Genomic DNA, 22,685 nt, shown 5'->3' with positions numbered 1-22,685 from the left:
CTGATTAAAGAACAGAAAGCAGAAAGTAGGAATAAATGGCAAATTCTTACAATGGAGGGATGTAAACAGTAGGGTCCCACAGGGATCTATATTGGGACCAATGCTTTTCAACTTGTTCATAAATGATCTGGGAACTAGGAGTGAGCAGTGGCCAAGGTTGCTGATGACACCAAATTAGTTAGGGTGGTTAAAAGGTGAATTCCATGTTAGGCATAATTAGGAAAAGAATAAAAAATAACACCACCAATATCATACTGCTCTTATACAAACCCATGGTGCAATTAATCTTGGAATACTGTGTACAGTTCTGGTCACTGCACCTAAAAATGATATTGCAGGTTTGGAAAAAGTGCAGAAAAGGGCAACTAAACTGATCAAGGGGTACATTGCAATATTCTAAACATGATGTAACCAAGACATGGGTTGTTGTTGTTCAGTTGTTCAGTCGTGTCCGACTCTTCGTGACCCCATGGACCATAGCACACCAGGCCTTCCTGTCCTGCACTCTCTCCCGGAGTGTGCTCAAATTCATATTCATTGCATCGGTGATGCTATCTAGCCATCTCATCCTCTGCCATCCCCTTCTCCTTTTGCCTTCAGTTTTTCCCAGCATCAGGGTCTTTTCCAGAGAGTTTTCTCTTCGTATTAGGTGGCCAAAATATTGGAGCTTCAGCTTCTGTATCTGTCCTTCCAATGAGCACTCAGGGTTGATTTCCTTTAGGATGGACTGATTTGACCTCCTTGCAGTCCAGGGGACTCGTAAGAGTCTTCTCCAGCACCACATTTCGAAAGCATCAGTTCTTTGGCGCTCAGCCTTCCTTATAGTCCAGCTCTCACAGCCATACATTACTAATGGGAAAACCATAGCTTTGATTAGACGGACCTTTGTCGGCAAGGTGATGTCTCTGCTTCTTACTATGCTGTCTAGGTTTGCCATAGCTTTCCTCCCAAGGAGCAAGCGTCTTTTAATTTCATGGCTACAGTCACCGTCTGTGTTGATCTTGGAGCCCAAGAAAGTAAAATCTGTCACTGCTTCCATTTCTTCCCCTTCTATATGCCAGGAAGTGAGGGGGCCAGATGCCATGATCTTAGTTTTTTTAATGTTGAGTTTCAAACCAGCTTTTGCACTCTCCTCTTTCACCCTCAACAAGAGGCTCTTGAGATCCTCTTTGCTTTCTGCCATTAGGGTGGTGTCGTCTGCATATTGGAGGTTGTTGATAATTCTCCCAGCAATCTTAATTCCGACCTGTGATTCATCCAACCCGGCATTTCTCATGATGTACTCTGCATATAAGTTAAATAAGCAGGGTGACAATATGCAGCCTTGTCGTACTCCTTTCCAATTTTGAACCACACGGTTGTTCCATGTCTGGTTCTTACTGTTGCTTCTTGACCCTCGTACAGGTTTCTCAGGAGACAGGTAAGGTGGTCTGGTACTCCCATCACTTTAAGAATTGGCCACAGTTTGTTGTGATCCACACAATCAAAGGCTTTAGCGTAGTCAACGAAGCAGAAATAGACATTTTTCTGGAATTCTCTTGCTTTCTCCATGATGCAGCGAATGTTGGCGATTTGATCTCTAGTTCCTCTGCCTCTTCGAAACCCAGCTTGTACTTCTGGTAGTTCTCGGTTCGCATACTGCTGAAGCCTAGCTTGTAGGATTTTGAGCATCACCTTGCTGGCATGTGAAATGAGCGCAATTGTGCGGTAGTTTGAACACTCTTTGGCGTTGCCCTTCTTTGGAATTGGAATGTAAACTGACCTTTTCCAGTCTTGCGGCCATTGTTGAGTGTTCCAAATTTGTTGGCATATTGAATGCAGCACTTTAACAGCATCATCTTTTAGGATTTTAAATAGCTCAGCTGGAATACTGTCATCTCTGCTAGCTTTGTTGTTACTCATGCTTCCTAAGGCCCACTTGACTTCACTCTCTAGGATGTCTGGCTCGAGTTCAGTGACCGCACTATCATGGCTATCAGGGACATTAAGATCTTTCCTGTATAGTTCTTCTGTGTATTCTTTCCACCTCTTCTTAATCTCATCTGCTTCTGTTAGGTCCCTGCCTTCTTTGTCCTTTATCATGCGCGTCTTTGCACAAAACGTTCCCTTGAGATCTCCAGTTTTCTTGAAGAGATTTCTAGTCTTTCCCATTCTGTTGTTTTCCTCCATTTCTTTGCGTTGTTCATTTAAGAAGGCCTTCTTGTCTCTCCTTGCTATTCTCTGGAACTCTGCATTCAGTTGGATATTTCTTCCCCTTTCTGCCTTGCTTTTCACTTCCCTTCTTTCCTCAGCTACTTGTAAAGCCTCATCAGACAGCCACTTGGCTTTCTTGCATTTCTTTTTCTTTGGGATGGATTTCGTTGCTGCCTCCTGAACAGTGTTACGGACCTCCGTCCATAGTTCCTCAGGCACTCTGTCTATCAGGTCTAATCCCTGAAATCTATTCGTCACCTCCACTGTATATTCATCAGGGATATGATTTAGGTCATACCTGAATGGTTTAGTGGTTTTCCTTACGGTCTTCAATTTAAGCTGAAATTTTGCAAGAAGCAGCTCATGATCTGAGCCACAGTCAGCTCCAGGTCTTGTTTTTACTGACTGTATGGAGCTTCTCCTTCTTTGGCTGCAAAGGACATAATCAATCTGATTTCGATATTGACCATCTGGTGATGTCCATGTGTAGAGTCGTCTACACATGGGTAACTGTTTCCAGATCAGACTGACTCAGGAACGGTCACAGCTGGTGCACTAAACACAGTTGTGCAAACATGCTCTTTGCCACAGCTGCCACCTGAAGATCCAGGGACAGTGTAGGATGTGGGACCACTCCCAAACTATGAACCTGATCTTTCAGGGGGAGTGTGACCCCATTCCCAAGCCAGTCTCTCTACTGACCAATAGCAGGTCAGTCTTGTCTGTATCATAGAATCATAGAATAGTAGTAGGGTTGGAAGGGGCCTACGAGACCACCAAGTCCAACCCCCTGCTCAATTCAGGAATCCAAGTCAGAGCATCCCTGACAGATGGCTGTCCAGCCCCATCTTGAATGTCTCCAGTGTGGGAGAGCCCACTACCTGCCTAGGCAATTGGTTCCATTGTCATATTGCACTAACAGTCAGGAATGTTTTCCTGATGTTCAGTCGGAATCTGGCTTCCTGTAATTTGAGCCCATTATTCTGTGTCCTGCATTCTGGGATGATCGAGAAGAGATCCTGGCCTTCCCCTCTGTGACAACCTTTCAAGTACTTGAAGAGTGCTATCCTATCTCCCCTCAGTCTTCTCTGCTCAAGGCTAAACATGCCCAGTTCTTTCAGTCTCTCTTCATAGGGCTTTGATCCAGCCCCTCGTTCATCTTTGTTGCCCTCCTCTGAACCCTCTCCAGCTTGTCTGCATCCTTCTTAAAGTGCGGTGCCCAGAACTGGACACAGTACTCCAGATGAGGCCTAACCAGTGCTGAGTAGAGGGGAACTAGTACTTCATTTGATTTGGAAGCTATGCCTCTATTAATGCAGCCCAAAATAGCATTTGCCTTTTTTGCAGCCACAGCATTGTTGCTCCGAGCTTGTGATCGATGACAATTCCAAGATCCTTCTCGCTTGTAGTGTTGTTGAGCCACGTATCCCCCATCTTGTAACTGTGCATTTGGTTTCTTTTTCCTAGGTGCAGAACTTGGCATTTATCCCTATTAAATGTCATTCTGTTGTTTTCTGCCCAGTGCTCCAGTCTATCAAGATCACTTTGAATTTTGTTTTATGTCTTCCAAGGTATTAGCTATCCCGCCCAATTTTGTGCCATCTGCAGATTTGATCAGCATTCCCTGCACCTCCTCCTCCAAGTCATTAATAAAAATGTTGAAGAGCACTGGACCCAGGACTGAGCCCTGTGGTACTCCGCCCCTTACCTCTGCCCAGTTTGAGAAGGTCCCATTGATAAATACTCTTTGAGTCCGATTCTGTAGCCAACTGTGGATCCACCGGATCGTTGTTTCATCTAGCCCACTTTGAGCTAGTTTGCACATCAGGGTATCGTGGGGCACTTTGTTGAAAGCTTTGCTGAAGTCGAGGTATATTATGTCCGCAGCATTCCCACAGTCCACAAGGGAGGTGACCTGATCAAAAAATGAAATCAGATTAGTCTAGCAGGATTTGTTCTTGACAAATCCATGTTGGCTTTGAGTAATCACTGCATTGTTTTCAAGGTGCTTACAAATGGATTGCTTTATAATCTGCTCCAGAATTTTCCCAGAGATTGATGTCAGACTGACTGGTCTGTAGTTCCCAGGTTCCTCCTTTTTACCCTTTTTGAAGATAGGGACAACATTAGCCCTTCTCTAGTCATCTGGCACTTCATCCATCCTGTGTTTAATCTTCACTTGTTCAGTCTCATCCAGCACATTATCAAACACTGGCAATCTTCGAGGATGTCAACCACTTCCTTAGAGTTAAGTAATAAAGAGCAATAGTGCTGAGTGTCATCAGCATATTGATGACATCTCACTCCAGAGCTCCAGATGTCCTCTCACAGTGGTTTCATGTAGATGTTAAATAACACAGGGGACAAGACAGAGCCTTGTGAGACACCATAGGCCAGTGGCCAGAGTGCTTAACAGTAGTCCCCCAACACCACCTTGTGGACATGACCTGACAGGAAGACCTGGAAGCACTGCAATATAGTGCCCCCTAAAGCCTTGGTGGTCCAGACCATGGTTGATAGTATCAAACTGCCAAGAGGTCCAGGAAAACTAATAGAGCCACACATGCCCATCCAGTTCCACCATACGTCATCTACTAGGGTGACCAAACCATTCTCAGTCCCATTACTTGGCTGAAAGCCTGATTGAAGTGAGTCAGGATAATCAGAATAATCCAGATGCATATGGAGTTGCAAGGCCACCACCTTCTCGATCATCTTAGCAAAGAATGGAATATTTTAGACTGGCCTATAGCTTCCCAAATATTTTGGGTCACGGGAAGGTGTCTTTTAATAAAGGTCTTATTGTTGCTTCCTTTAATCAAGAAGGAACTTGTCCGTCTTGCAAGGAATCATTACTCACTTCCCGTAGCCTTGTGGCCAGTCCCATTCTGGCTGATATGATTAGCCAGGAAAGGCAAGGGTCAAGCAGACAGTAGTAGCCCTCGCCTCTCCAGGCCCCTTATCCTCTACCTCAAGATACACGAGCAGGAAATAATCCAAACCAACTGGACAAGCTGTTGACAAGGTTACATACAGTTGACCTGCCGCAATGTTGGAGTCGAAATCAAGGCGAATCTGAGCAACTTTTTCTGCAAAGACTGAGGGCCGCCTGTTCATAGTGGCCCTCTTGGTGAAAGGGTCCTGGTGAAATCAGGATCCTGGTGAAAAAGGCCTTGCATGGTGCAGAAAAGCATTGCAGATGTATTTTGTGTGGACACAGTGGTGGCAGAGATATAGGCTTTCTTTGCTGCTCTCACTGCCGCAGAGTAGGTGTCCAACTGGATTCTAGTTTGTTTGATCAGATTCATGTCTAGTTTTCCTCCAATGGCGCTCTAGCCATCTTGCTTCCTGTTTCATTGCCCTTAGCTCCCTGCCAAACTAGGGAGCTAACCTGGCTCTACCATGGGGGTGAGGGCACTTAGGAGTGATCGTGTCAGCCACCTGGGCCATTTCCGTATACCACAGATCAGCCAAGGCTTTGACAGTATCACCAACAGATGAGGCAGAAAACTCCATTCGGATCCACCAAGCACCTGGTGTGGACCATTTTATTTGGTCCGCCACCCCTGCAGAAGTTTAAGCCAGCAGTCAGTCTAAAACTGCCCTAAAAGTGATCCAATCATGACAAGAGACCACACTTCGAAGTTAGTTTGTTTTAAACTAACTGCATTTAAGGGAAAGCTTAACTCCATGCTTATCCTGGCCAAGCGAGAGAAAGTGCAAACCTGAAGCTCACTGCAGCTCATTCCTGCTCTTGCCCATTGCACTAAACAATGGCTTAGCAATCATATTTCAAACGAGAGATTTAGACCTGGCTGTGTTTGCATGTTGTTTGAAATATGGTAGCCATGTTGTAACAATTTCCAAAGGATCAGGAATAATACCAACCATATTTATAATGCAGCATGCGAGATTTGAGTTATGTTGTGATCTATGTACTTCAAATATGCATTTAACTGTGATCTATGTACTTCAAATATGTATTTAAATCCTAATGTTCATGTGAATTATATTCGCAGATTAATGTGGAAATAGGATGGAATGGATTTATGAATTAATGCTTGCAAAACTGACACAGCCTAGAAAGAGACTGATCTGTGATACCTACTTGGAATACTGTATTGTGATTGAAGCTGCACTGTGAACATTGCTACATTGGCAACTTGAGCCTAATAAGATATAATTCTTTACTGGCCCTCTAAACTGTAGCTGACCATGGAGATGCAAGCTATCCAACATATTCTTCCAAAAGGCATCAGCTCCCCCCCCCCCTTTCTATTATGTTGGAGCAAATAAGATGCTGTACTTAGTACTGAGCATACAATGAATACTCTTAATAGGCTAATTAGGTAGCAAATTCAGGACAACTTAAAAGGGGTAGACAGAACAAAGGCAGGTGTTCCAGTCAGTGTTAAGCCATTTTGTTTTTATTTATTTATATACTCCTTCAAAGAAAGACAGTATATGTTTGTTCTAGTATAAAACTCATAATGCCTTCCGGTAAACCCAACGCTTTGGTGGGCCATGCTGGACTAAGCCTAATCACATGTCTACTTGGAAATAAGTCCCACTGAATTCAAGAGGGGCAGCTATCTAGGAGATGTGCAGCGCAATCTTGTGCATATTTACTCAGAAGTATTTGAGATAAGTATGCATAGTACTACAGATTTAAACCTTGGAACTGGAAAAGGACCAAAGTTTATCAGCTCCAGTTGTCTATCTTAAAATGGCATGATTCCGCTTTCAGTATACGTCAACTTTCTTCCAAAGTTAACCATAATTCATAAGCATGAAATCTGTACAAAATGTGTATATTTTGCATGACTACTACTAGATCTTTTCAGATAAGAGTAATCCAGAAAAAAACAGTGGTGTTTTTTCATATAAAATGCTAAGGGGCTGTATTTATTTGTATTAAAATGTGAGGTGAATCTTACTGGCATATTTACATCATCAGATATGACAAGACAATTCATTACATTGAAGGCCAGATTATTTGCTTGTTTAACTCACTAGCAGGACTGCTCATATTCAGTGGCTGAGTTTGGATATAACACCAAACTATAGTTTAGTACTATATGAGTGAGCTTCAGGATCATGCACTCTCCCCTCCCTTCTCGTCCTCTGGTCAGCCCACGAAGAGGAGATTGGAAGAATTTGCTTCAGTTTTCAACTAATCAGCTTGCCATATCATCCTAACCAGGAGAAATTGCGGTTAGTCTGTCTGAACAAGCAACTTCAAACCATGGTTTATGGTCCTGGATTCTTCAGACAAACCATAGATAAACTAACCACAGTTCCTGATTTGAGTGTAATGACAAACTGTGGTTAGTAGAAACTGGAGGCAGATGCTTCTGATCTGTGTGGCCATGGCAGAGGAGGAGAGGCAAGCAAGCTGACACTAAATGTTGACATTAAGAATGGAAAGAACTACAACAATTTACTTGTAATCCAAGCTTGTGTGCATTTATTTTACCTTACAAAGATGGGCTTATACTTAAAGGTGGATTAGCCCTGGATTACAACTACATTGTCTGTGAAGAGATGCCATCTTCCAATTTCTTAATGTAAAAGAATTCACATTTCCCCCCTCCCTCTCCCAAAGAATACTACCTCTTGCAAAATGATCTGCTATTAATATAAAAATGCTGATTAAAATATGCTCATGGCTTATCATGCCATCCAAACCAGCTCATTAGGTATAAATACTTGCAAGCAGACTTTCCCCCCCTTTTGCTGGGTACTGTTTAAAATTCCCCTCATGTAACTATTTGCCATAAATGGCTTCTTGGCACTGTTTCAGTTGCTGGATGTGAGGGTGTTGGGTTAGTCACACACCAACATCTCCTTGCATTATACAGTTTGGCCTGTGATTCATTCTCACAGCAGTCTCATGGCTATGACAAATGCCATTTTTTGTATAAATACTTGCTTCCCTGACCTTTATACTGTCAGCAAGTGGCAGGAACTAGAATGGCAATTGGGTGCCATTTCTGAAAGGAGCTAATCTGTTTCATTTATGAATGAAATGCTAACTCATTTCTGCTGTATTTGCATCTTTACTACTTGAAATGCTCCCAAATGCTGATTGATTAAAGCCTTGCAAATTGATCTTCACTTGGGACACTCTCCCTTCTGGCAGCTTCCTGCACTGTTGGTTGCATGATTAAATAATAAATCAGAAGTGTAGAAAGCAGTGCCCACAAAAAAGAGGTATACATTTTTATGAGAATATCCTGTTTGGGGACTGTGCCACTCACCCACAGTGAACCCACTAATTTCCAGGGATATCATTTTGGGCTAATTGAGAGTCAGCTCAGTGTTCCTGACATTTGAGAAATGTTTAACCTTAGAAACCACTCTCAAGTCATAATACTGCCAAGTTCAACAGGCATCAGATACCACTTGATAGCAGGATTGTTTACAGGATTATGTCAGATTCACACATACCATTAGGACATGATTGTTGTTGTTGTTGTTAAGTCATTAAGTCGTGTCCGATTCTTTGTGACCCCATGGACCATAGCACGCCAGGCCTTCCTGTCCTCCGCTCTCTCCTGGACATGATAGCCATTAGAAAAATGCCACTATGTGGAAGAGGAGCCATGTAACATGCTTTCCATGATGGTAGTTCCCCCATGTTGTTTCAGTGACTTTACATCATGTTATTGCAACATGCAGTAATATGGCGAAAACTGCTGGGGCTATGTGGAGAGCAGTTGTCATGAATGGCTTGCTATGTAGGGCAGCTTACAGTTTGGCATTTTGAAGCTGCTTTCTTCCCTTTGCACATGTAAACTGGACCTAAAATGTCCCTGAAACACATTGCCAAATGGTTCTTGCTTTGTTTTCCTTTGACCCCCCCCCCTTTTGCTTTCATTCTTCTGCATGTGAGTATCTCTGCAACGCCAGTTGCTCTAGTTGCTTCTTTTCCCCCTTTAGAAAAAATACTAGCTATTTAGTTTTTTGAAAGCTGCTATGATATTCTCTCTTCTCTAAGCTAAACATAGCTGTTACTTTAGCTTTTCCTTATGTTTCATATATTCTGGCTGGGATCCAAAGGACCGTGTCAGTCTGTATCCAACAGGGCTTTGCATTTAAGTTTCTTAAACATCAGTGGCCACCTCATCCCACAATTTGAAACAGGAGAACATTTTCTAAAATCTTGTGCTGTAGCATGGGATTTGCTTTTCAAAGGTGAAAGTAAAAAGTCTATGGGGGATACACAAGACAATGGATATGTTTTCAGATAAGTTCTTTGGATCACAACCTCTATGCTCCTTATAGTTTGCTGTCCTCTTGGTAATGTAATATTTATGAATTCAAACAAATCTGAAAGAAAACTGCTTATAATATTCCAGTATTATGCTCAGCCTTTTTCTGGCAAACAAATTCATTACATTACCTCAAGTGCCAGTCAAAATATGTTTATGAAAGCAGAAGCATATGAGAAAGGAAAGAAATATGTGGGGAAACTCCCAAAACAGAGACGTCAACCAATCGGGTTTTTTTTCCCCGCTCTACATGTAGTATTTGTATCTTTGCAATTCAGCAGTGATACTGAACCAGACTAATGAAGTGAAAAGTAGGGTATTCCATCTCTCAAAAGAAATTAATAAATATATGATAATTTCATTTAATATTTTTATCCCACTTTTCCTTCCAAAAGGAAGCCGAAATCAGCTGACAATAAGTACAAAATAATCCATATAAAAGTATCAAAATTATAGTCTGTATAGTACCCTTGTATTTAAGCACTGGCCTGGTAGCTGTAGGTGACCAGGAATTTCATGCAGGCAAGCAAGTGGGGTGGCAGAGGAGGGATCGAGTGGCGCCTAGAAGAGGAAGCCACTGCCTCTCCATCCAGCATAGAAATGCAGGTCTCCGTCCCTCTTCTACCAGCCCCCAGCTGGCTAGTTAAAAAAAAAATCAAGCCAGTAACTTTTGCAGCTTATTTATAAGGCTGCAATATAGACACAGTAATGTATATCTAAACAATAAACAGGGCAGCTGAATACTATACCACATTCATAATGGCAAATCAATAAATATGAAACTTTTCAGTAGCATATCAACACTTAACAAAATATCACATTTTTCTAATTAAGTAATATACCATATACAGGTAACAAACTCAGAGCTGCAACAAAACAATACAGATTATTGGAAAATAATGTTTGTTTTATAATATCAGGGCTTGTAAATGTGTTCTAGTAACTGCAACTTGATATAATTTATATTACTTGCACTTATAATTATTGGAGAATAATGGTTGTTGAATAATATCAGGGCTTGTAAATATGTTCTAGTAATTGCAATTTGATATAATTTATAATGCTGCATTTATAAGTTATTAGTGGATAAGGATGGATTTGTGTAGCTATAATTTGAATTATACAGAAAGTATATATGAGGTATACTGTGGAACCAGACATTATTTTAATGTGGATGCATTTGCGCTTTTGTTCATGTTGACTCTGACTTTATAGCTCCATGTTATGATACAAGACAACTGGTTTTGTTAGTTAAACTATTGGTTTTATTATGAAAATAGATCAAAACAGACCTATGGCCTTCTAGGATTATTGATTATTATTTCTGCATCTCCTAATCACATTTCTGTGCTTTTTCAGTTTAATAAGTTTTTAATCGGCATCATGTAGTTTTATTTTCTTTTAATGCATGTTCCTTTGAGCAAAATATTCTGTAATTTGCATTTGCTCTTAATTTCACAGCCTGACAGTCTCTTCATTGTAAAAATTTCTAATCACAACTCTGAAGTCACACAGCAATATATTGTACATGTACGTTTTTGGCTTCTGGGACTCCTGGTTTCAAAATGCCTTCCAGACTGGACGTTTTAAAAACAATGAAAAAGTCTTCTTTCAGCCTGTTGCTCCTTTGCAATCCTTTCCTTTCTTACCTTATTCGTTCCACGGTTCCCTTAGCAAGAGGAGCCAAGTGGGAGCAAATGGGCTGTGTCCACAAGCACACAGCATCTTCACTGTAAGCGAGGATTTGCTAGAATCCTGTTTTACCATTCCAAAGCACCTGACAGTTTTCCAGTCTATTCAGTCTTACTTTTTCTTTCTTCCTAGGACCACATGGTTATGATACTTAAAATCTGTTATGCCTCCTGCCATGGCAGATGCCCTGGACATCTGGGCAGTAGATTCACAGATAGCAGCGGATGGCTCAATCTCTGTAGACTGCCTGCTTCCCACTGGAATTTACATCAGTCTAGATGTCCCTCGTGATGCCACTATCTCTCATATCAAACAGGTAAAACTGGCATGCTATTAAATTACCTACTGTTGACTTTTTTGAAGTGCTTTTTGCTTATCATATAACTTCATTATTTCGCACGGTGTTTTGGACTATATAACTACATTTGATATTGGAAGCATGACTTAAGGGCCTTGCTTTAAGGGCAGAGCCCTATGAAATGTTTGTTGCTTGGGAGCATCATCTCATTGTTTTTATGGAAGCGTGTACATGACTTCTATTCTCTTCATTGCACTGACTATAGTGGAAGAGCAGTATAAAAACAATATATTGGAACAGGTCATTCCTATGGACTTTTCAGGAAGCATTCATGAGCAGGGATGTTACAGGGAGTCTACCTGCTCAATCAACTCCCTCTTCGTCCTGCAGTTGTGAAGAAATCCTACATCCCCATTTATAGTGAACATGGAAGATGGTCAGGCAGATTCTGTTCTATTGAGATGGCAACTATTGCTAGCTGAGTGGCTGACAGATGCAGAACTTTATACCTACCTAAAATTCATTTCCTTTTCAGTACTTGCATGTTCAAAGCCCTATGGCCCCTCCGGATGTTTTGGACTACAACCTCCAGTATTCCTGACCATTGGCCATGCTGGCTGTGGTTGATGGGTGTTGAAGTCCAAAAGATCAGCAGAGTGCTGGGTAGGGAAGGCGGCCCTAAGACAACCTTAGTGAGCTAGCTATTAAAGAGAACACGGAAGAACCAATTCAGGAAAGGTGGCCTCCTTTAGAAATTTTCACTCGAACATAAAGACACTGACAAGTGTACCTTTTATTTCTGACAAGTTGTACTAGAACAGTCCTTACACCAGAGAGAACTAGTTTTCCTTTAAGTCCAGTGTTCTCTAGGTTGTTTAAAACAAAACAAAATAGCTGTTCAATTTAAATTAGATGCATGACCTACCACTGTTGTCTGGAGATTTGATCAATGATCAGCTGTATTTGATTTAAGCATGTTTGTGCTGGAGTGAGGGATTGCAAGAGTGATATTGATGGTGTGTGTGTGTGGCGGGGGGTGAGGTTGACAGAGATGTTACTTCCTACTGAGTGGGTTTTGTGAACAAAACCTACTGTCACAGTCTTTGTACTTATTTGCAGCTATTATGGAAGCAAGCACACAGCTACCCTCTGTTTCATCTTCTTATGGAAATCGACTCCTATATGTTCTCCTGTGTGAACCAAACAGCTGTACGTGAGGAACTGGAGGATGAGACACGAAGGCTCTGTGATGTTAGACCATTTCTTCCTGTCCTTCAACTAATTACAAGAAGCTGTGACCCAGGGGAAAAATTCGACTCTAAAATAGGTGTCCTGATAGGAAAAGGTAAATGTTAATGTTCTTGGGTTTTGGTGCGGAAGAGATGGCACTAAAAGAGCATTTACTTGAGGTGAATTAAAAATACCTAATGGACATTTTCCTTAAAGAGGCTGGGCTTAATTTTATTTTGGATTAATCTTTCTTGGTGCAGTTAGCCTGGGCATGTCCTGTTTCTGTATGTGTATTTTGTTGTTCTAGTAAACAGCATGAAAAAACCCCTGAAATAGTTACTCATCACTGGCTGTGATGAGTAAAAATGTAGAACCCTGACTACGTCTCAGCATAGCATGAAAAGACTGGGTTTTTAAATATGCTTTTCAGAAATCTGAAAATTTCATAAGTCAATTAAGTATACTATTTTTCTCCCAAGAGAACATGTGCTTTTGTTTGTTCTGGAAATTATTTCCTGCCACCAGGTTCTACAGAGCTTTCAGGTTGGTTGACATCAGAACATATCATAAGAAGACCCAAACAAAGTGTCAGTGAAGCCTCCCAATCTACAGCTGTGGAATGCAGGGCTGAGGCCATACTAAGCCTCTGTTACTCCTCCCCATCTTTTCAGTGGTTTATAAGTTCAGTCACATGGTGGAGGTGATTCTTCTAGGTATACAATTCTCTCCAGGGAGTAATTCCTTGCAACCACCATGTTCCCTCACACCCAGGTTTCATCTTAGTTGTGACAGTAATTGATCCCTCTGTGCATGCATGGTTTTTTTTTTAACAGGGAAAACAAGTCCAGGGATAACCCTCTGCAACAGTCAACCACCTGTGGCAGATTGTGGCAGGGATGGGGGAGGCATCCTAGGCAAATGATGGCAATTGCATGGGTTGCAATTGTGAACTTAAGCATCTAAGAATATGGTTTGTGTGAGATAATATTTGTTCTGTTTTTTACGGTGTATTTTTTCTGATTCTACTGTCTTAATGCATGTTCCCTAATAGGTATCATTTATACAGGCATCTTGCCATATGCAGTCCAGTGTTTTTGTAGAAGCCAGAATCTGTAGGATAAGTCAGCTACCACTGGATGTTTAAAAACATATTTTTAATGCTTAAATGTATTCTTCCTTTGCAATTGTATATTGAAATGAGAAATAGTCACTAGGCAGGCCATGCTTCTCATCAAAACAATGGGCAATTGTTACCCCTAGCACAAAAACTGCAAGTTCTGTTTAGATTTCAACAGAAAACTAAACACTAACTTGTCTGTACTGACAATGGCTTCTACTGACGCAAGCACTTCTTTTTTAGATTTTTGTAACTGATTATTTCAAAAAGAATGACTGGACAGTTTCCCTTTTAAACAAAGAAAGACTAGTTCTTTGTGCTTTTCAGGGTAATTTTTTTTGTACTTCATACTTTTCAGGGTAGCAGAATCATGACCCTTAGTATCTGCTTGACTTTGCGCCACATGTCTCTCAATGAACATTAAAGTAGAAAGGCCTTAGATAAGTCCACCATTGAACTAACTTCAGTCATATCTGCCAAAGTGTTAAAGGAATTATAAAACACTAGTGTCTCTCCACCTTAGTGTATTTAGGTTGCAGTGTAAAACGTTTTTAATAAACAACTTTTATTAATTTTGCTCTCACGTTTTTTCCTGCAAAAGTTGAAATATGCATTAACATAAAATGTGCAGCATTACAAAGAAGGCAAGGTAATTCTATCATTGTGATTTGCAAAGTCCCATCTCTGAAACATCCTTGGCAGAGTACTTTTCCATGGAAGGTGGAAAATGCCTGGTGTGAGGGTGTCTTGAATGCTAATCATATATTCTTAGGTGGTCTTCACTTTTATGGAATTTGTGGCATGGCATTGGCTCATGTAACATTAAAACCTGGAAGTAGTAACAATATTTTATGTGGTGCAAGATTATGCTTTCTTTTAAAATACCTGTTATTTAATCAAACCTTTTCAGGTCTCCATGAATTTGATGGCCTACAAGACCCAGAAGTCAAAGAATTCCGGATTAAGATGCGGCGAATCAGTGAAGAGAAGATGCAGTCACTTGTGGGGCTATCTTGGATGGACTGGTTGAAGTACACTTATCCACCAGAACTGGAACCAGCAATTCAGGACAACCTTCAAGATAAACTTTATGGTGGCAATCTAGTTGTGGCTGTTCATTTTGATAACTGTCAGGTAGGGTTATTGGCCATCATTAGGAAAGGTTTTGACACTTGCCTCAAATAATCTTAACTTGCAAGTTGCATCATCCACTTGCTCCACACCTCTCCTCTTTCACCCCAGTAGCCAAACTATGGGTTTGATTTCTTTGTTGGGTATGTGTGTGTAGTCTTTTCATGTGAGGATCCTCTTAATGCAGGGGTACAAAAACTGTAGGCCGCATGCAGCCCATCAAGCCATTTCTGGTGACCCACCAGACCCCTCCCCTGCATCTGCTCCAATGAGCTTGCTAGAGCTAGCAAGAAAAACCTTGGATCCCTTTGCTAGCGCTAGCAAGGCAATCAGGCTTGTGTGCGTGTTTGTGTATGTGCGAGTGCATGTTCGTGCGTGCAGTCCCCTGGCCCTGCCTAATGCAGCCCTCAGGGCCAAAAAGGTTGTACACCCTGCCTTCAGTGTGTTTTGGCAGGCACATGGGCTGAATTTCAGGGATGGGCAACCTTCTTTCATCACTAATGCAGTCAGGTTTCAAAGAAGCATGGCCAAGGGAGCATTAGACATGTGTTTCTCAAACACAGGTTCCCTGCTCCCACCATGCTCCATAACAAGCTGTTTTTGGAACCAAGAGGGATTTCAAAAGCCATTTGTGATATGGCATGGAGGTATGCAATTGCAAAGGGGAAATACATTAAAATACTTCTTATGGATGCATGCAACCAGTGGTGTAACTAGGCTGGTTCTTAGGGTTGAGGTCTAAGGCCTCACAACCCAAGGACTACCCAGAGAGTGACAGGTGATGGGGGCAGTGGTAAACAGGCCTGGCATAAGCTCCTGGGCCAAACTGGGCTGATGTTGCTTGCCACAGGATCCTTTCTCTGTTATTATTTTTAAATAAACACTGTATAGTCAGAGGCAGCCGGCTGGGCATGTACATGGGTACATATTTTAGCCTTTTTTTACACTAAAATGATGTTTATTCCCAGTAAATATGTTTAGCATCAGGGCAGCAAAAGCAAACCCTATTTTATTCCTGTAGTCATGATGGTGCTATGATTGAAGTGAGCTTAAAATGAGAAACTGCTCATGGCCAGAGTATTTTTTTTTCCCACCAGGGTTGGTAAATAGGTGTTCGTTTATTTGCTCTAACATGTCAGGAATGTAGAAGCAGTTGTAAAGTATGGAATAGAGGTGTGTGTGTGGGGGGAGAGAACTTAGTTGTGTCCTTCACAAATAAAGTAATACACATGGCCATCGAAACCCCATCCCTGTAAGACCATAAAGTCTAGCATCTAAAATTACCCAGCTGCATCACTGCATCCAATCCCTTGGATATGTTTTGAATAGAATATTATTTGTACCCCAGCCTTTTCTTCTGCTTATTTATAAACTCTAAAATAGCATTCCTATCTAGTATGCAATGAACTGAATAACTAAGGGCACAATCCTATGGAGATAGGCTGCCGCTTCCGAACTCAGAAGCGACTGCTTATCCAATGCAGGGCAGCAGAAGCACAGAGGGTATCATTCCCTCCATGCTTCTCCTGCCCTGCATTTGTGGCTAGACAGCCAATTGTGGCTGTCTAGCCATGGGAGGGTGGAGTGGGGGAGGAGGCTGCCGGATGACACACAGGATGTGTTGTACCAGCATTTCCACCTTTCCCGCCCCAGGAACACCCCCTGGAATGCCCTCTTTTGGCTGCTCCATGCTCTTCCGAGCGCAGAGCATGGGACCGTTCCGTGCTGCCTGCAAGGCAGTGCAGAATGGGGGGAAGGTCAGTTCTCTGGGAACCAACCTCGGAGCATGGGCTCCAAGGTTGGTTCCCAGAAAACCAGGTACCCTATCACCATCTAGCTGCTGACTAGCAGCCATGGTATTGCTCCCTCCAACATTCCAGATCTTTTGGTAACATTCTTTGCCTAAACACAGTGGTGATCAAAAATGCAAAGAGAAGGCACAAACAAAAATATATTTTAGCGTAAAGCTCCTGCTGCCAATTATTTACCCTTAGGAAAGGTACTTCAAGCTGTTAGAAGGGGGGAAAACTGCACAAAGCCAGGAAAACACCACAAACAATCAGTGGTTGGAGATGAGGGAGGTATGGCTAGGAGAAGGGGGTGTGGGGCCATCTGGGGAACCCCAGGAGGGCCAGATTTGGCTCCTGGGCCTTAGGTTCCCCATAACTGGGTTAAAGAAACATGGTCCTGATCTCTGTTGTCCCCCAGTTTATAATATCCCAAGGGAATCCAAAGCATAGGATTCAAGCATGACATTCATGTCGATTGTGACCCTAATACATCAGCGTTTGAAACATTTAAAAACTTTTCTGGAGCCTTGTTCAAACAGATGTATCTCAAGGAAAATAAACCATATACAAAAACCTGAGTTTGTGACTTTAAAGAAGTGAAGATTTGCTTTTTCCTACGAGGGCCTCAATGTTTGGCTGTAACTTCAGGGAAAGTAGCTGTTTTGAGACAAATACGTTTTGAAACTAAGAAAATATTGAATTGATTTTGACTGACTTCTTCATTATGGTTATGATTTTCCATTGCAAGGTTTGGCCTGTTACCAAGAGACTGCTACGTAAATAAGCTTCTAGACAAAAAATAATAATCATCATAAAATGAAATGAAACCTAGGCCATGATTTACATTTGTCAATAATTGCTTTTGAATCATTGCATTTGAATCATGGGGTGTTTGAAAAATGAAAGCTCCATATGTGCTCTTACAAAAGCATTTGTGCATAACAGAATAGACACTGTTCAGAAGATTGATGCAAAGAAAAATATTTACCTTGCATAATTACATATTAAATAGTAATATATTATATGTAATTAAATACATAGTAACATTTGCCAGTTTTGAGGTGCAAGGGCAATCTGAATATGAACTCTGAAATATTTTTATTGAAATAAGTTTTATTACATTTCTCTTGCACATAAACATGGTATTTTAAATCTAGTGGCTATAACAGATTGCTTTTGTTCGTTCATTTAATTACAATGGTCCTTCCATGTAGCACCATTTTGGGGGGCATTTGTTTACTCTCATTCTTCCCAGTTGCTCCAGACCACCATTATATAAATCCCATTGCAATGGAGCTAAATAGTATACTTGATTTTTTTAAAAAATGTGGCAAGTACAGCTACAGTCTGCAGGTATAGGGTACAACGCTGTTACTTACACATAATTTCCTTTCTGTATTAAGTAAAGCAGTGCCTTCACTTCCTGCTATTATGAAGCAATGAGGTATAGACAAACCTTGTTTTTATTTTTTTAAACACAATTGACTTATTTTGAAAAACTTCCAAGAGGGCAATTTGTATATTTAGAATAAACCACATATTGCCCTTAATGCCAAATAATATCAGAATGCGGCATGGTTTCCTTGCAACGGTAGTACATCAGCAATACTGGCAAATGTTGCAGATTGGGATACAAATAAATCGCCTTGTCTGTTGTTTTTTTCCTTCTGAGAAAAAGAGAAAGCAAACTACCAAATGAAGAATTTAAAAGAACATTATTCATTTCATTTCATTTCATTTCTGTACTGCCCAATAGCCTAAGCTCTCAGGGCAGTTTACAACAATTCTTATGACAATAAAATACAGCCTAAAACTTAAAATACACAAAATTTAAAACAATGTAGACAGCTAAAAACAGTTTCAATACAATAGTAGGCCCCTTTTGATGAGTGGCATACATGCACCATCATATGACATTAAATGCCTGGGAGTAGACGACAGTCTTACCCTGAAATATGAAAGGTTGAATATTATCAATAATATTTCAGTACATTATGAAATGAGTGCACTTATCTGTTTGGTTTCTAAAATATGATCTTGAAAAATAAGTAAAGTTTACAGCCCAATCCTATCCATCTCTACTCACATGTAAGTCCTGTTTCAATGAGACTTACTCCCAGGTAAGTGAATACAGAATTGCAGTAATAGTTATTAATGCTGTATCCCAAACTCTAGAGGTTTTTCCCCAATTCGTTGCAATACTAACTTTTGTTACTCATAATAAGGCTAACACCATATCTAAGCCAGTTATATTTACATCATTTTTTAAAAATAATAGGACAAAATACTTTTTTATTCTTAGCAATATTGTATTTTGTTATGGCTCTTGATACTCCTATCCAAAATGCAGAAAGAATAGGACAATCCCAGGAGATATGAAAGCAATCTGTGTACACAGTGGAACATCACCAGCAGATTTCTTGTGTTGTATGATGTATCTGATATACCCTATGTTGACCTATCTAACTGGTATAACACCTTTTTAAATAATGTGCCTATCAATTCCAATTAACCTTAATTGAAAATGTTTATAAATCCAAGCCCATGCTTCTGGTGCTGTAGACCATCCAAAGCCTCTTTCTCACTTACTCAACAAAGGAGACTTGGAAATTATCTTGACTTGACAAGCAAATCAATCACTTTCAATGCTGGACAATAATAACTTTACCTCTTCTTTTTAACAGGACGTATTTAGTTTTCAAGTGTCACCTAATATTAACCCTATCAAGTTAAATGAACTGGCAATTCGGAAACGTTTGACTATTCATGGAAGAGAAAATGAAGGATTCAGTCCCCATGAATATGTGCTGCAAGTTAGTGGAAGGCTGGAATATGTCTTTGGGGACAATCCATTAATTCAGTTCCAGGTATTCACTCTCTTTTAAAGCAAATTGACTATCTAGGAGCTGTGACTTGTAGAAACAATTTTAAGTGGGGATCAAAAAAAGTTATCCCAATAATAATGCTCTTGCCCCAAGGACATTTCTTCTTTTTTATTAACTAGCTTCTTTAGTAACATCGTTACATACTATACCAGGGCTGGGCAGAAGTTAGATCAGGATCTACTAGTAGGTCTGTTGATGATTTGCAATAGATTGGCAAGAATTTCCAATTTCCAGTTAACAATAGCAATAACAAAGCAACAACAATAATAAAATGAACAGCATTAACAATAGCAACAACGAAATGATTTCTACTGCCAAAAATAGGTTGCCGAAATGAAGAAAACTTGGGGTAACCAGGCATAGATGTTTGTGTGAAACGGCTGTGAGCTCAGTTCAGTTTTGGTACTGAAAACAAATTCCTCGATTTAGAAAGTGCTCAGAGTAGAGATGTTGGAGAAATCTGCAACTAATTCAAATGGGTTTGGATTTCTGTGAATTTGACCTGCAGATTCCACAGTGAACTGGGTTTTTCCAAGTTGCATGGATTTGATGGACTTGCAGACCTGTTTTTTACTTTGCGGGGGTGGGGGGAATTTATGTAAATTTGCACTTGCACTAATGCAATTAGCACTAATGCAGAGCTGCACTAATGTGCATTTGCGCAAGTGGGACAGAATTCTCATACATCCCTGAAAAAAATCTGATTCCATCAATGAGCGAATGACAGAACAAAAGATGCCTGACAGTCTTCAAAACACAGAGGAAATGGATTTAACAAAATCCGTACATCCCTACCTCAGAGGCACTCTGTTCTTGAATTCTAATGCATGTCTTTGGCACCAGGCCCTGGTTGGTGGATCTTGGGTCCTAATTTAAAAAAAGGAGAACATAAGAACATAAGAATTCCTGCACTGAGCAGGGGGTTGGACTCGATGGTCTTATAGCCCCCTCCAATCGTACTATTGTATGATTCTATAAGAGCTCTGCTGAATCAAACCAAAAGCCAATGTCTAGTCCAGTGTCCTGTTCACATAGTGGCCAACTAGCTGACTGTGGGAAGTGTACAAGCAGAACATGAGTGCAACAGCAGCCCTCCTACACACACACTAGAAGTCTGCCCATCCCTGTGCTATACCCATCCTGTGGGCTTTAAGAATCCTAGGCGCCAAGTTGCCCAAGCACCAAAAAATATTAAGTATTAAACATAGCCTGCCCATCACTTTCTAACTGAATCAGGAGAGTTGCAGATTGCAAACATTCAAGTGTGTGTTATTTATCTGTGTAATTGCTTTTTTAAAAGCATACATTGTACTTGCTCTAATTAAAACATGTTTTAAGGAATCCATGTTTAAGTTTCAGTATGCAAATAACATAATTGTTGCCTCTTCTTTTCTCAGTATATTCATCGTTGTGTGATGAGCAGAGCTCTTCCTCAGCTGACTCTTGTTGAATGCAACACCATAAAAGAAATGTGCGACCAAGAAATGGTTGCCATAGAAGCAGCCATAAATCGAAAATCATGCAACCTTCCTCTTCCTCTACCCCCCAAAAAATCACGTGTGAGTTTGGGGGATGGGGTTATCTAGACTTATTTGGGAGGGATGATTCATTTTTAGAATAGTTGCATCATATGTAGAAGGTACAAACTGGCTACCTGAAAATGTAGCTTGAACTGGCCATGTCTTCTGATTAATGTTTATATTCAAACCTACATAAATGCCACTCTTCGCAAGAGAGAGACACTTAATTAAAGATTTACAGAGCAGTCCTTTGTATGAGGGGACAGTGAGGAGGAATGAAGTGGCAGATGGGTTGGCAGACAGGTTTTTCTGGAAACGGGCCCCTCAGATCTTGGTTATTTTGGATTTTTCCTCCCATTGAAACCAATGGGAGATAAATTAACTGTGGCAACTCCAGGCTGACATCATTGATAGTCTTAATCCTGGGGCCTCTCGGGGGAATGGAGGAGCTTCGGAACCAGCAGATCAAAGGCCACCCTAACACACACCCCAGAATGCCCTGTTTTGTGGCCTATTGCTGGTAATAGAGCTATACCCACAGAGTTTCTGTGGGTATATGGGGGGCCATAGCAAAAAACATGTGTGCTTCCCTGGTGAAGCTCCTCTACACTTCTGTCCCATCCAAGCCCGCTCCAGCCAGCAGATCTGCAGGTTAGGATTGCACTGTTAGTATACTATAAGATTTTTCAAATAGCATGATTTTGGAATATATATACTTTTCAAGGACTCTATAAATCTCACAATACTGTTTCCTTTGTACTACAGGTGACTCAAAGTGTATGGGATATAAGCCACCCTTTCAAAGTTGTACTGGTAAATGGCAGCAAATTGAACACGGATGAAACTGCCAAAGTAAGTAAATTTCTCCGAAACGTAAGATTTGCTTCCACTGGTCATCTTAACCATTTTTCCAATGCCTTTTGCATTGGTTTGGTTATTTAAAGAAGTGCATAACTTAAATTAGAATAGTCACCTTGATTTCTTCCAAGTACCTGTAATGATTACAGTTGAGAATTTGCTGGAATCTCTGGCTGAACCATAATTAAAAGCTCTTCAGTGATCCTGTATTCATCTTGAAAGAGTTTGTGTAAACAGAACTATTGCAACATAAATCTGATATGCAAAATTATTCTACAGATTTGCAAATTCAACTAAAATTGAAAGTTATAAATTATTCCTAATTTGAGACATCAGTACATGATTCTCATTAATGTTCCGATACATTTTCAGCTTATAAAAGACTTAGAGCCTAGATCTGGTCCTATACCTAAGCATTCTGTTCTGAAGTTAGTTTACAAAAGATGCTGAACACAGAAACACATTTTTAGACCTCAACTTTAACATGTAGAAACTTATTGCTCAGTTACAAGAAGTCACCAGCTGCCACTGCTTTCATAACTCATTACAACTTCATAATGCTAGGTGTTGCTTGTGCTAGTTGTTCCATTAACTCCTGTGCAACGGATAACAGCACATGTAACAATAACAGAACACCACATCTTGTACTTTCTGTACTAGCATTGCATTGGACACAACCCAATATATATTTCCTGAA

General features: G+C 40.7%; 1 protein-coding gene across 4 annotated transcripts in view; it reads left to right on the top strand.

Annotated features, from left to right (window-relative positions):
- Window positions 1-22,685, top strand: part of PIK3CB (phosphatidylinositol-4,5-bisphosphate 3-kinase catalytic subunit beta) — a 120,273-nt gene that overhangs the window by 47,709 nt on the left and 49,879 nt on the right. For all 4 annotated transcript variants that reach the window (XM_084847068.1, XM_084847070.1, XM_084847067.1 and 1 more), the window contains 6 exons: window positions 11,292-11,475; window positions 12,577-12,802; window positions 14,715-14,938; window positions 19,410-19,592; window positions 21,008-21,169; window positions 21,896-21,982. In XM_084847068.1, coding sequence (XP_084703194.1) covers window positions 11,323-11,475; window positions 12,577-12,802; window positions 14,715-14,938; window positions 19,410-19,592; window positions 21,008-21,169; window positions 21,896-21,982 — 1,035 coding nt within the window. In that variant the 5' untranslated portion in view covers window positions 11,292-11,322. The remainder of the gene's footprint in view (window positions 1-11,291; window positions 11,476-12,576; window positions 12,803-14,714; window positions 14,939-19,409; window positions 19,593-21,007; window positions 21,170-21,895; window positions 21,983-22,685) is intronic.

This window comes from Heloderma suspectum, chromosome 3, assembly GCF_057233095.1.
Source record: "Heloderma suspectum isolate Gila_16-S chromosome 3, 16-S_ref, whole genome shotgun sequence".
In the NCBI taxonomy this organism is placed as follows: Eukaryota; Metazoa; Chordata; class Lepidosauria; order Squamata; family Helodermatidae; genus Heloderma; species Heloderma suspectum.
This window is presented reverse-complemented; position numbering and strand designations above follow the sequence as displayed.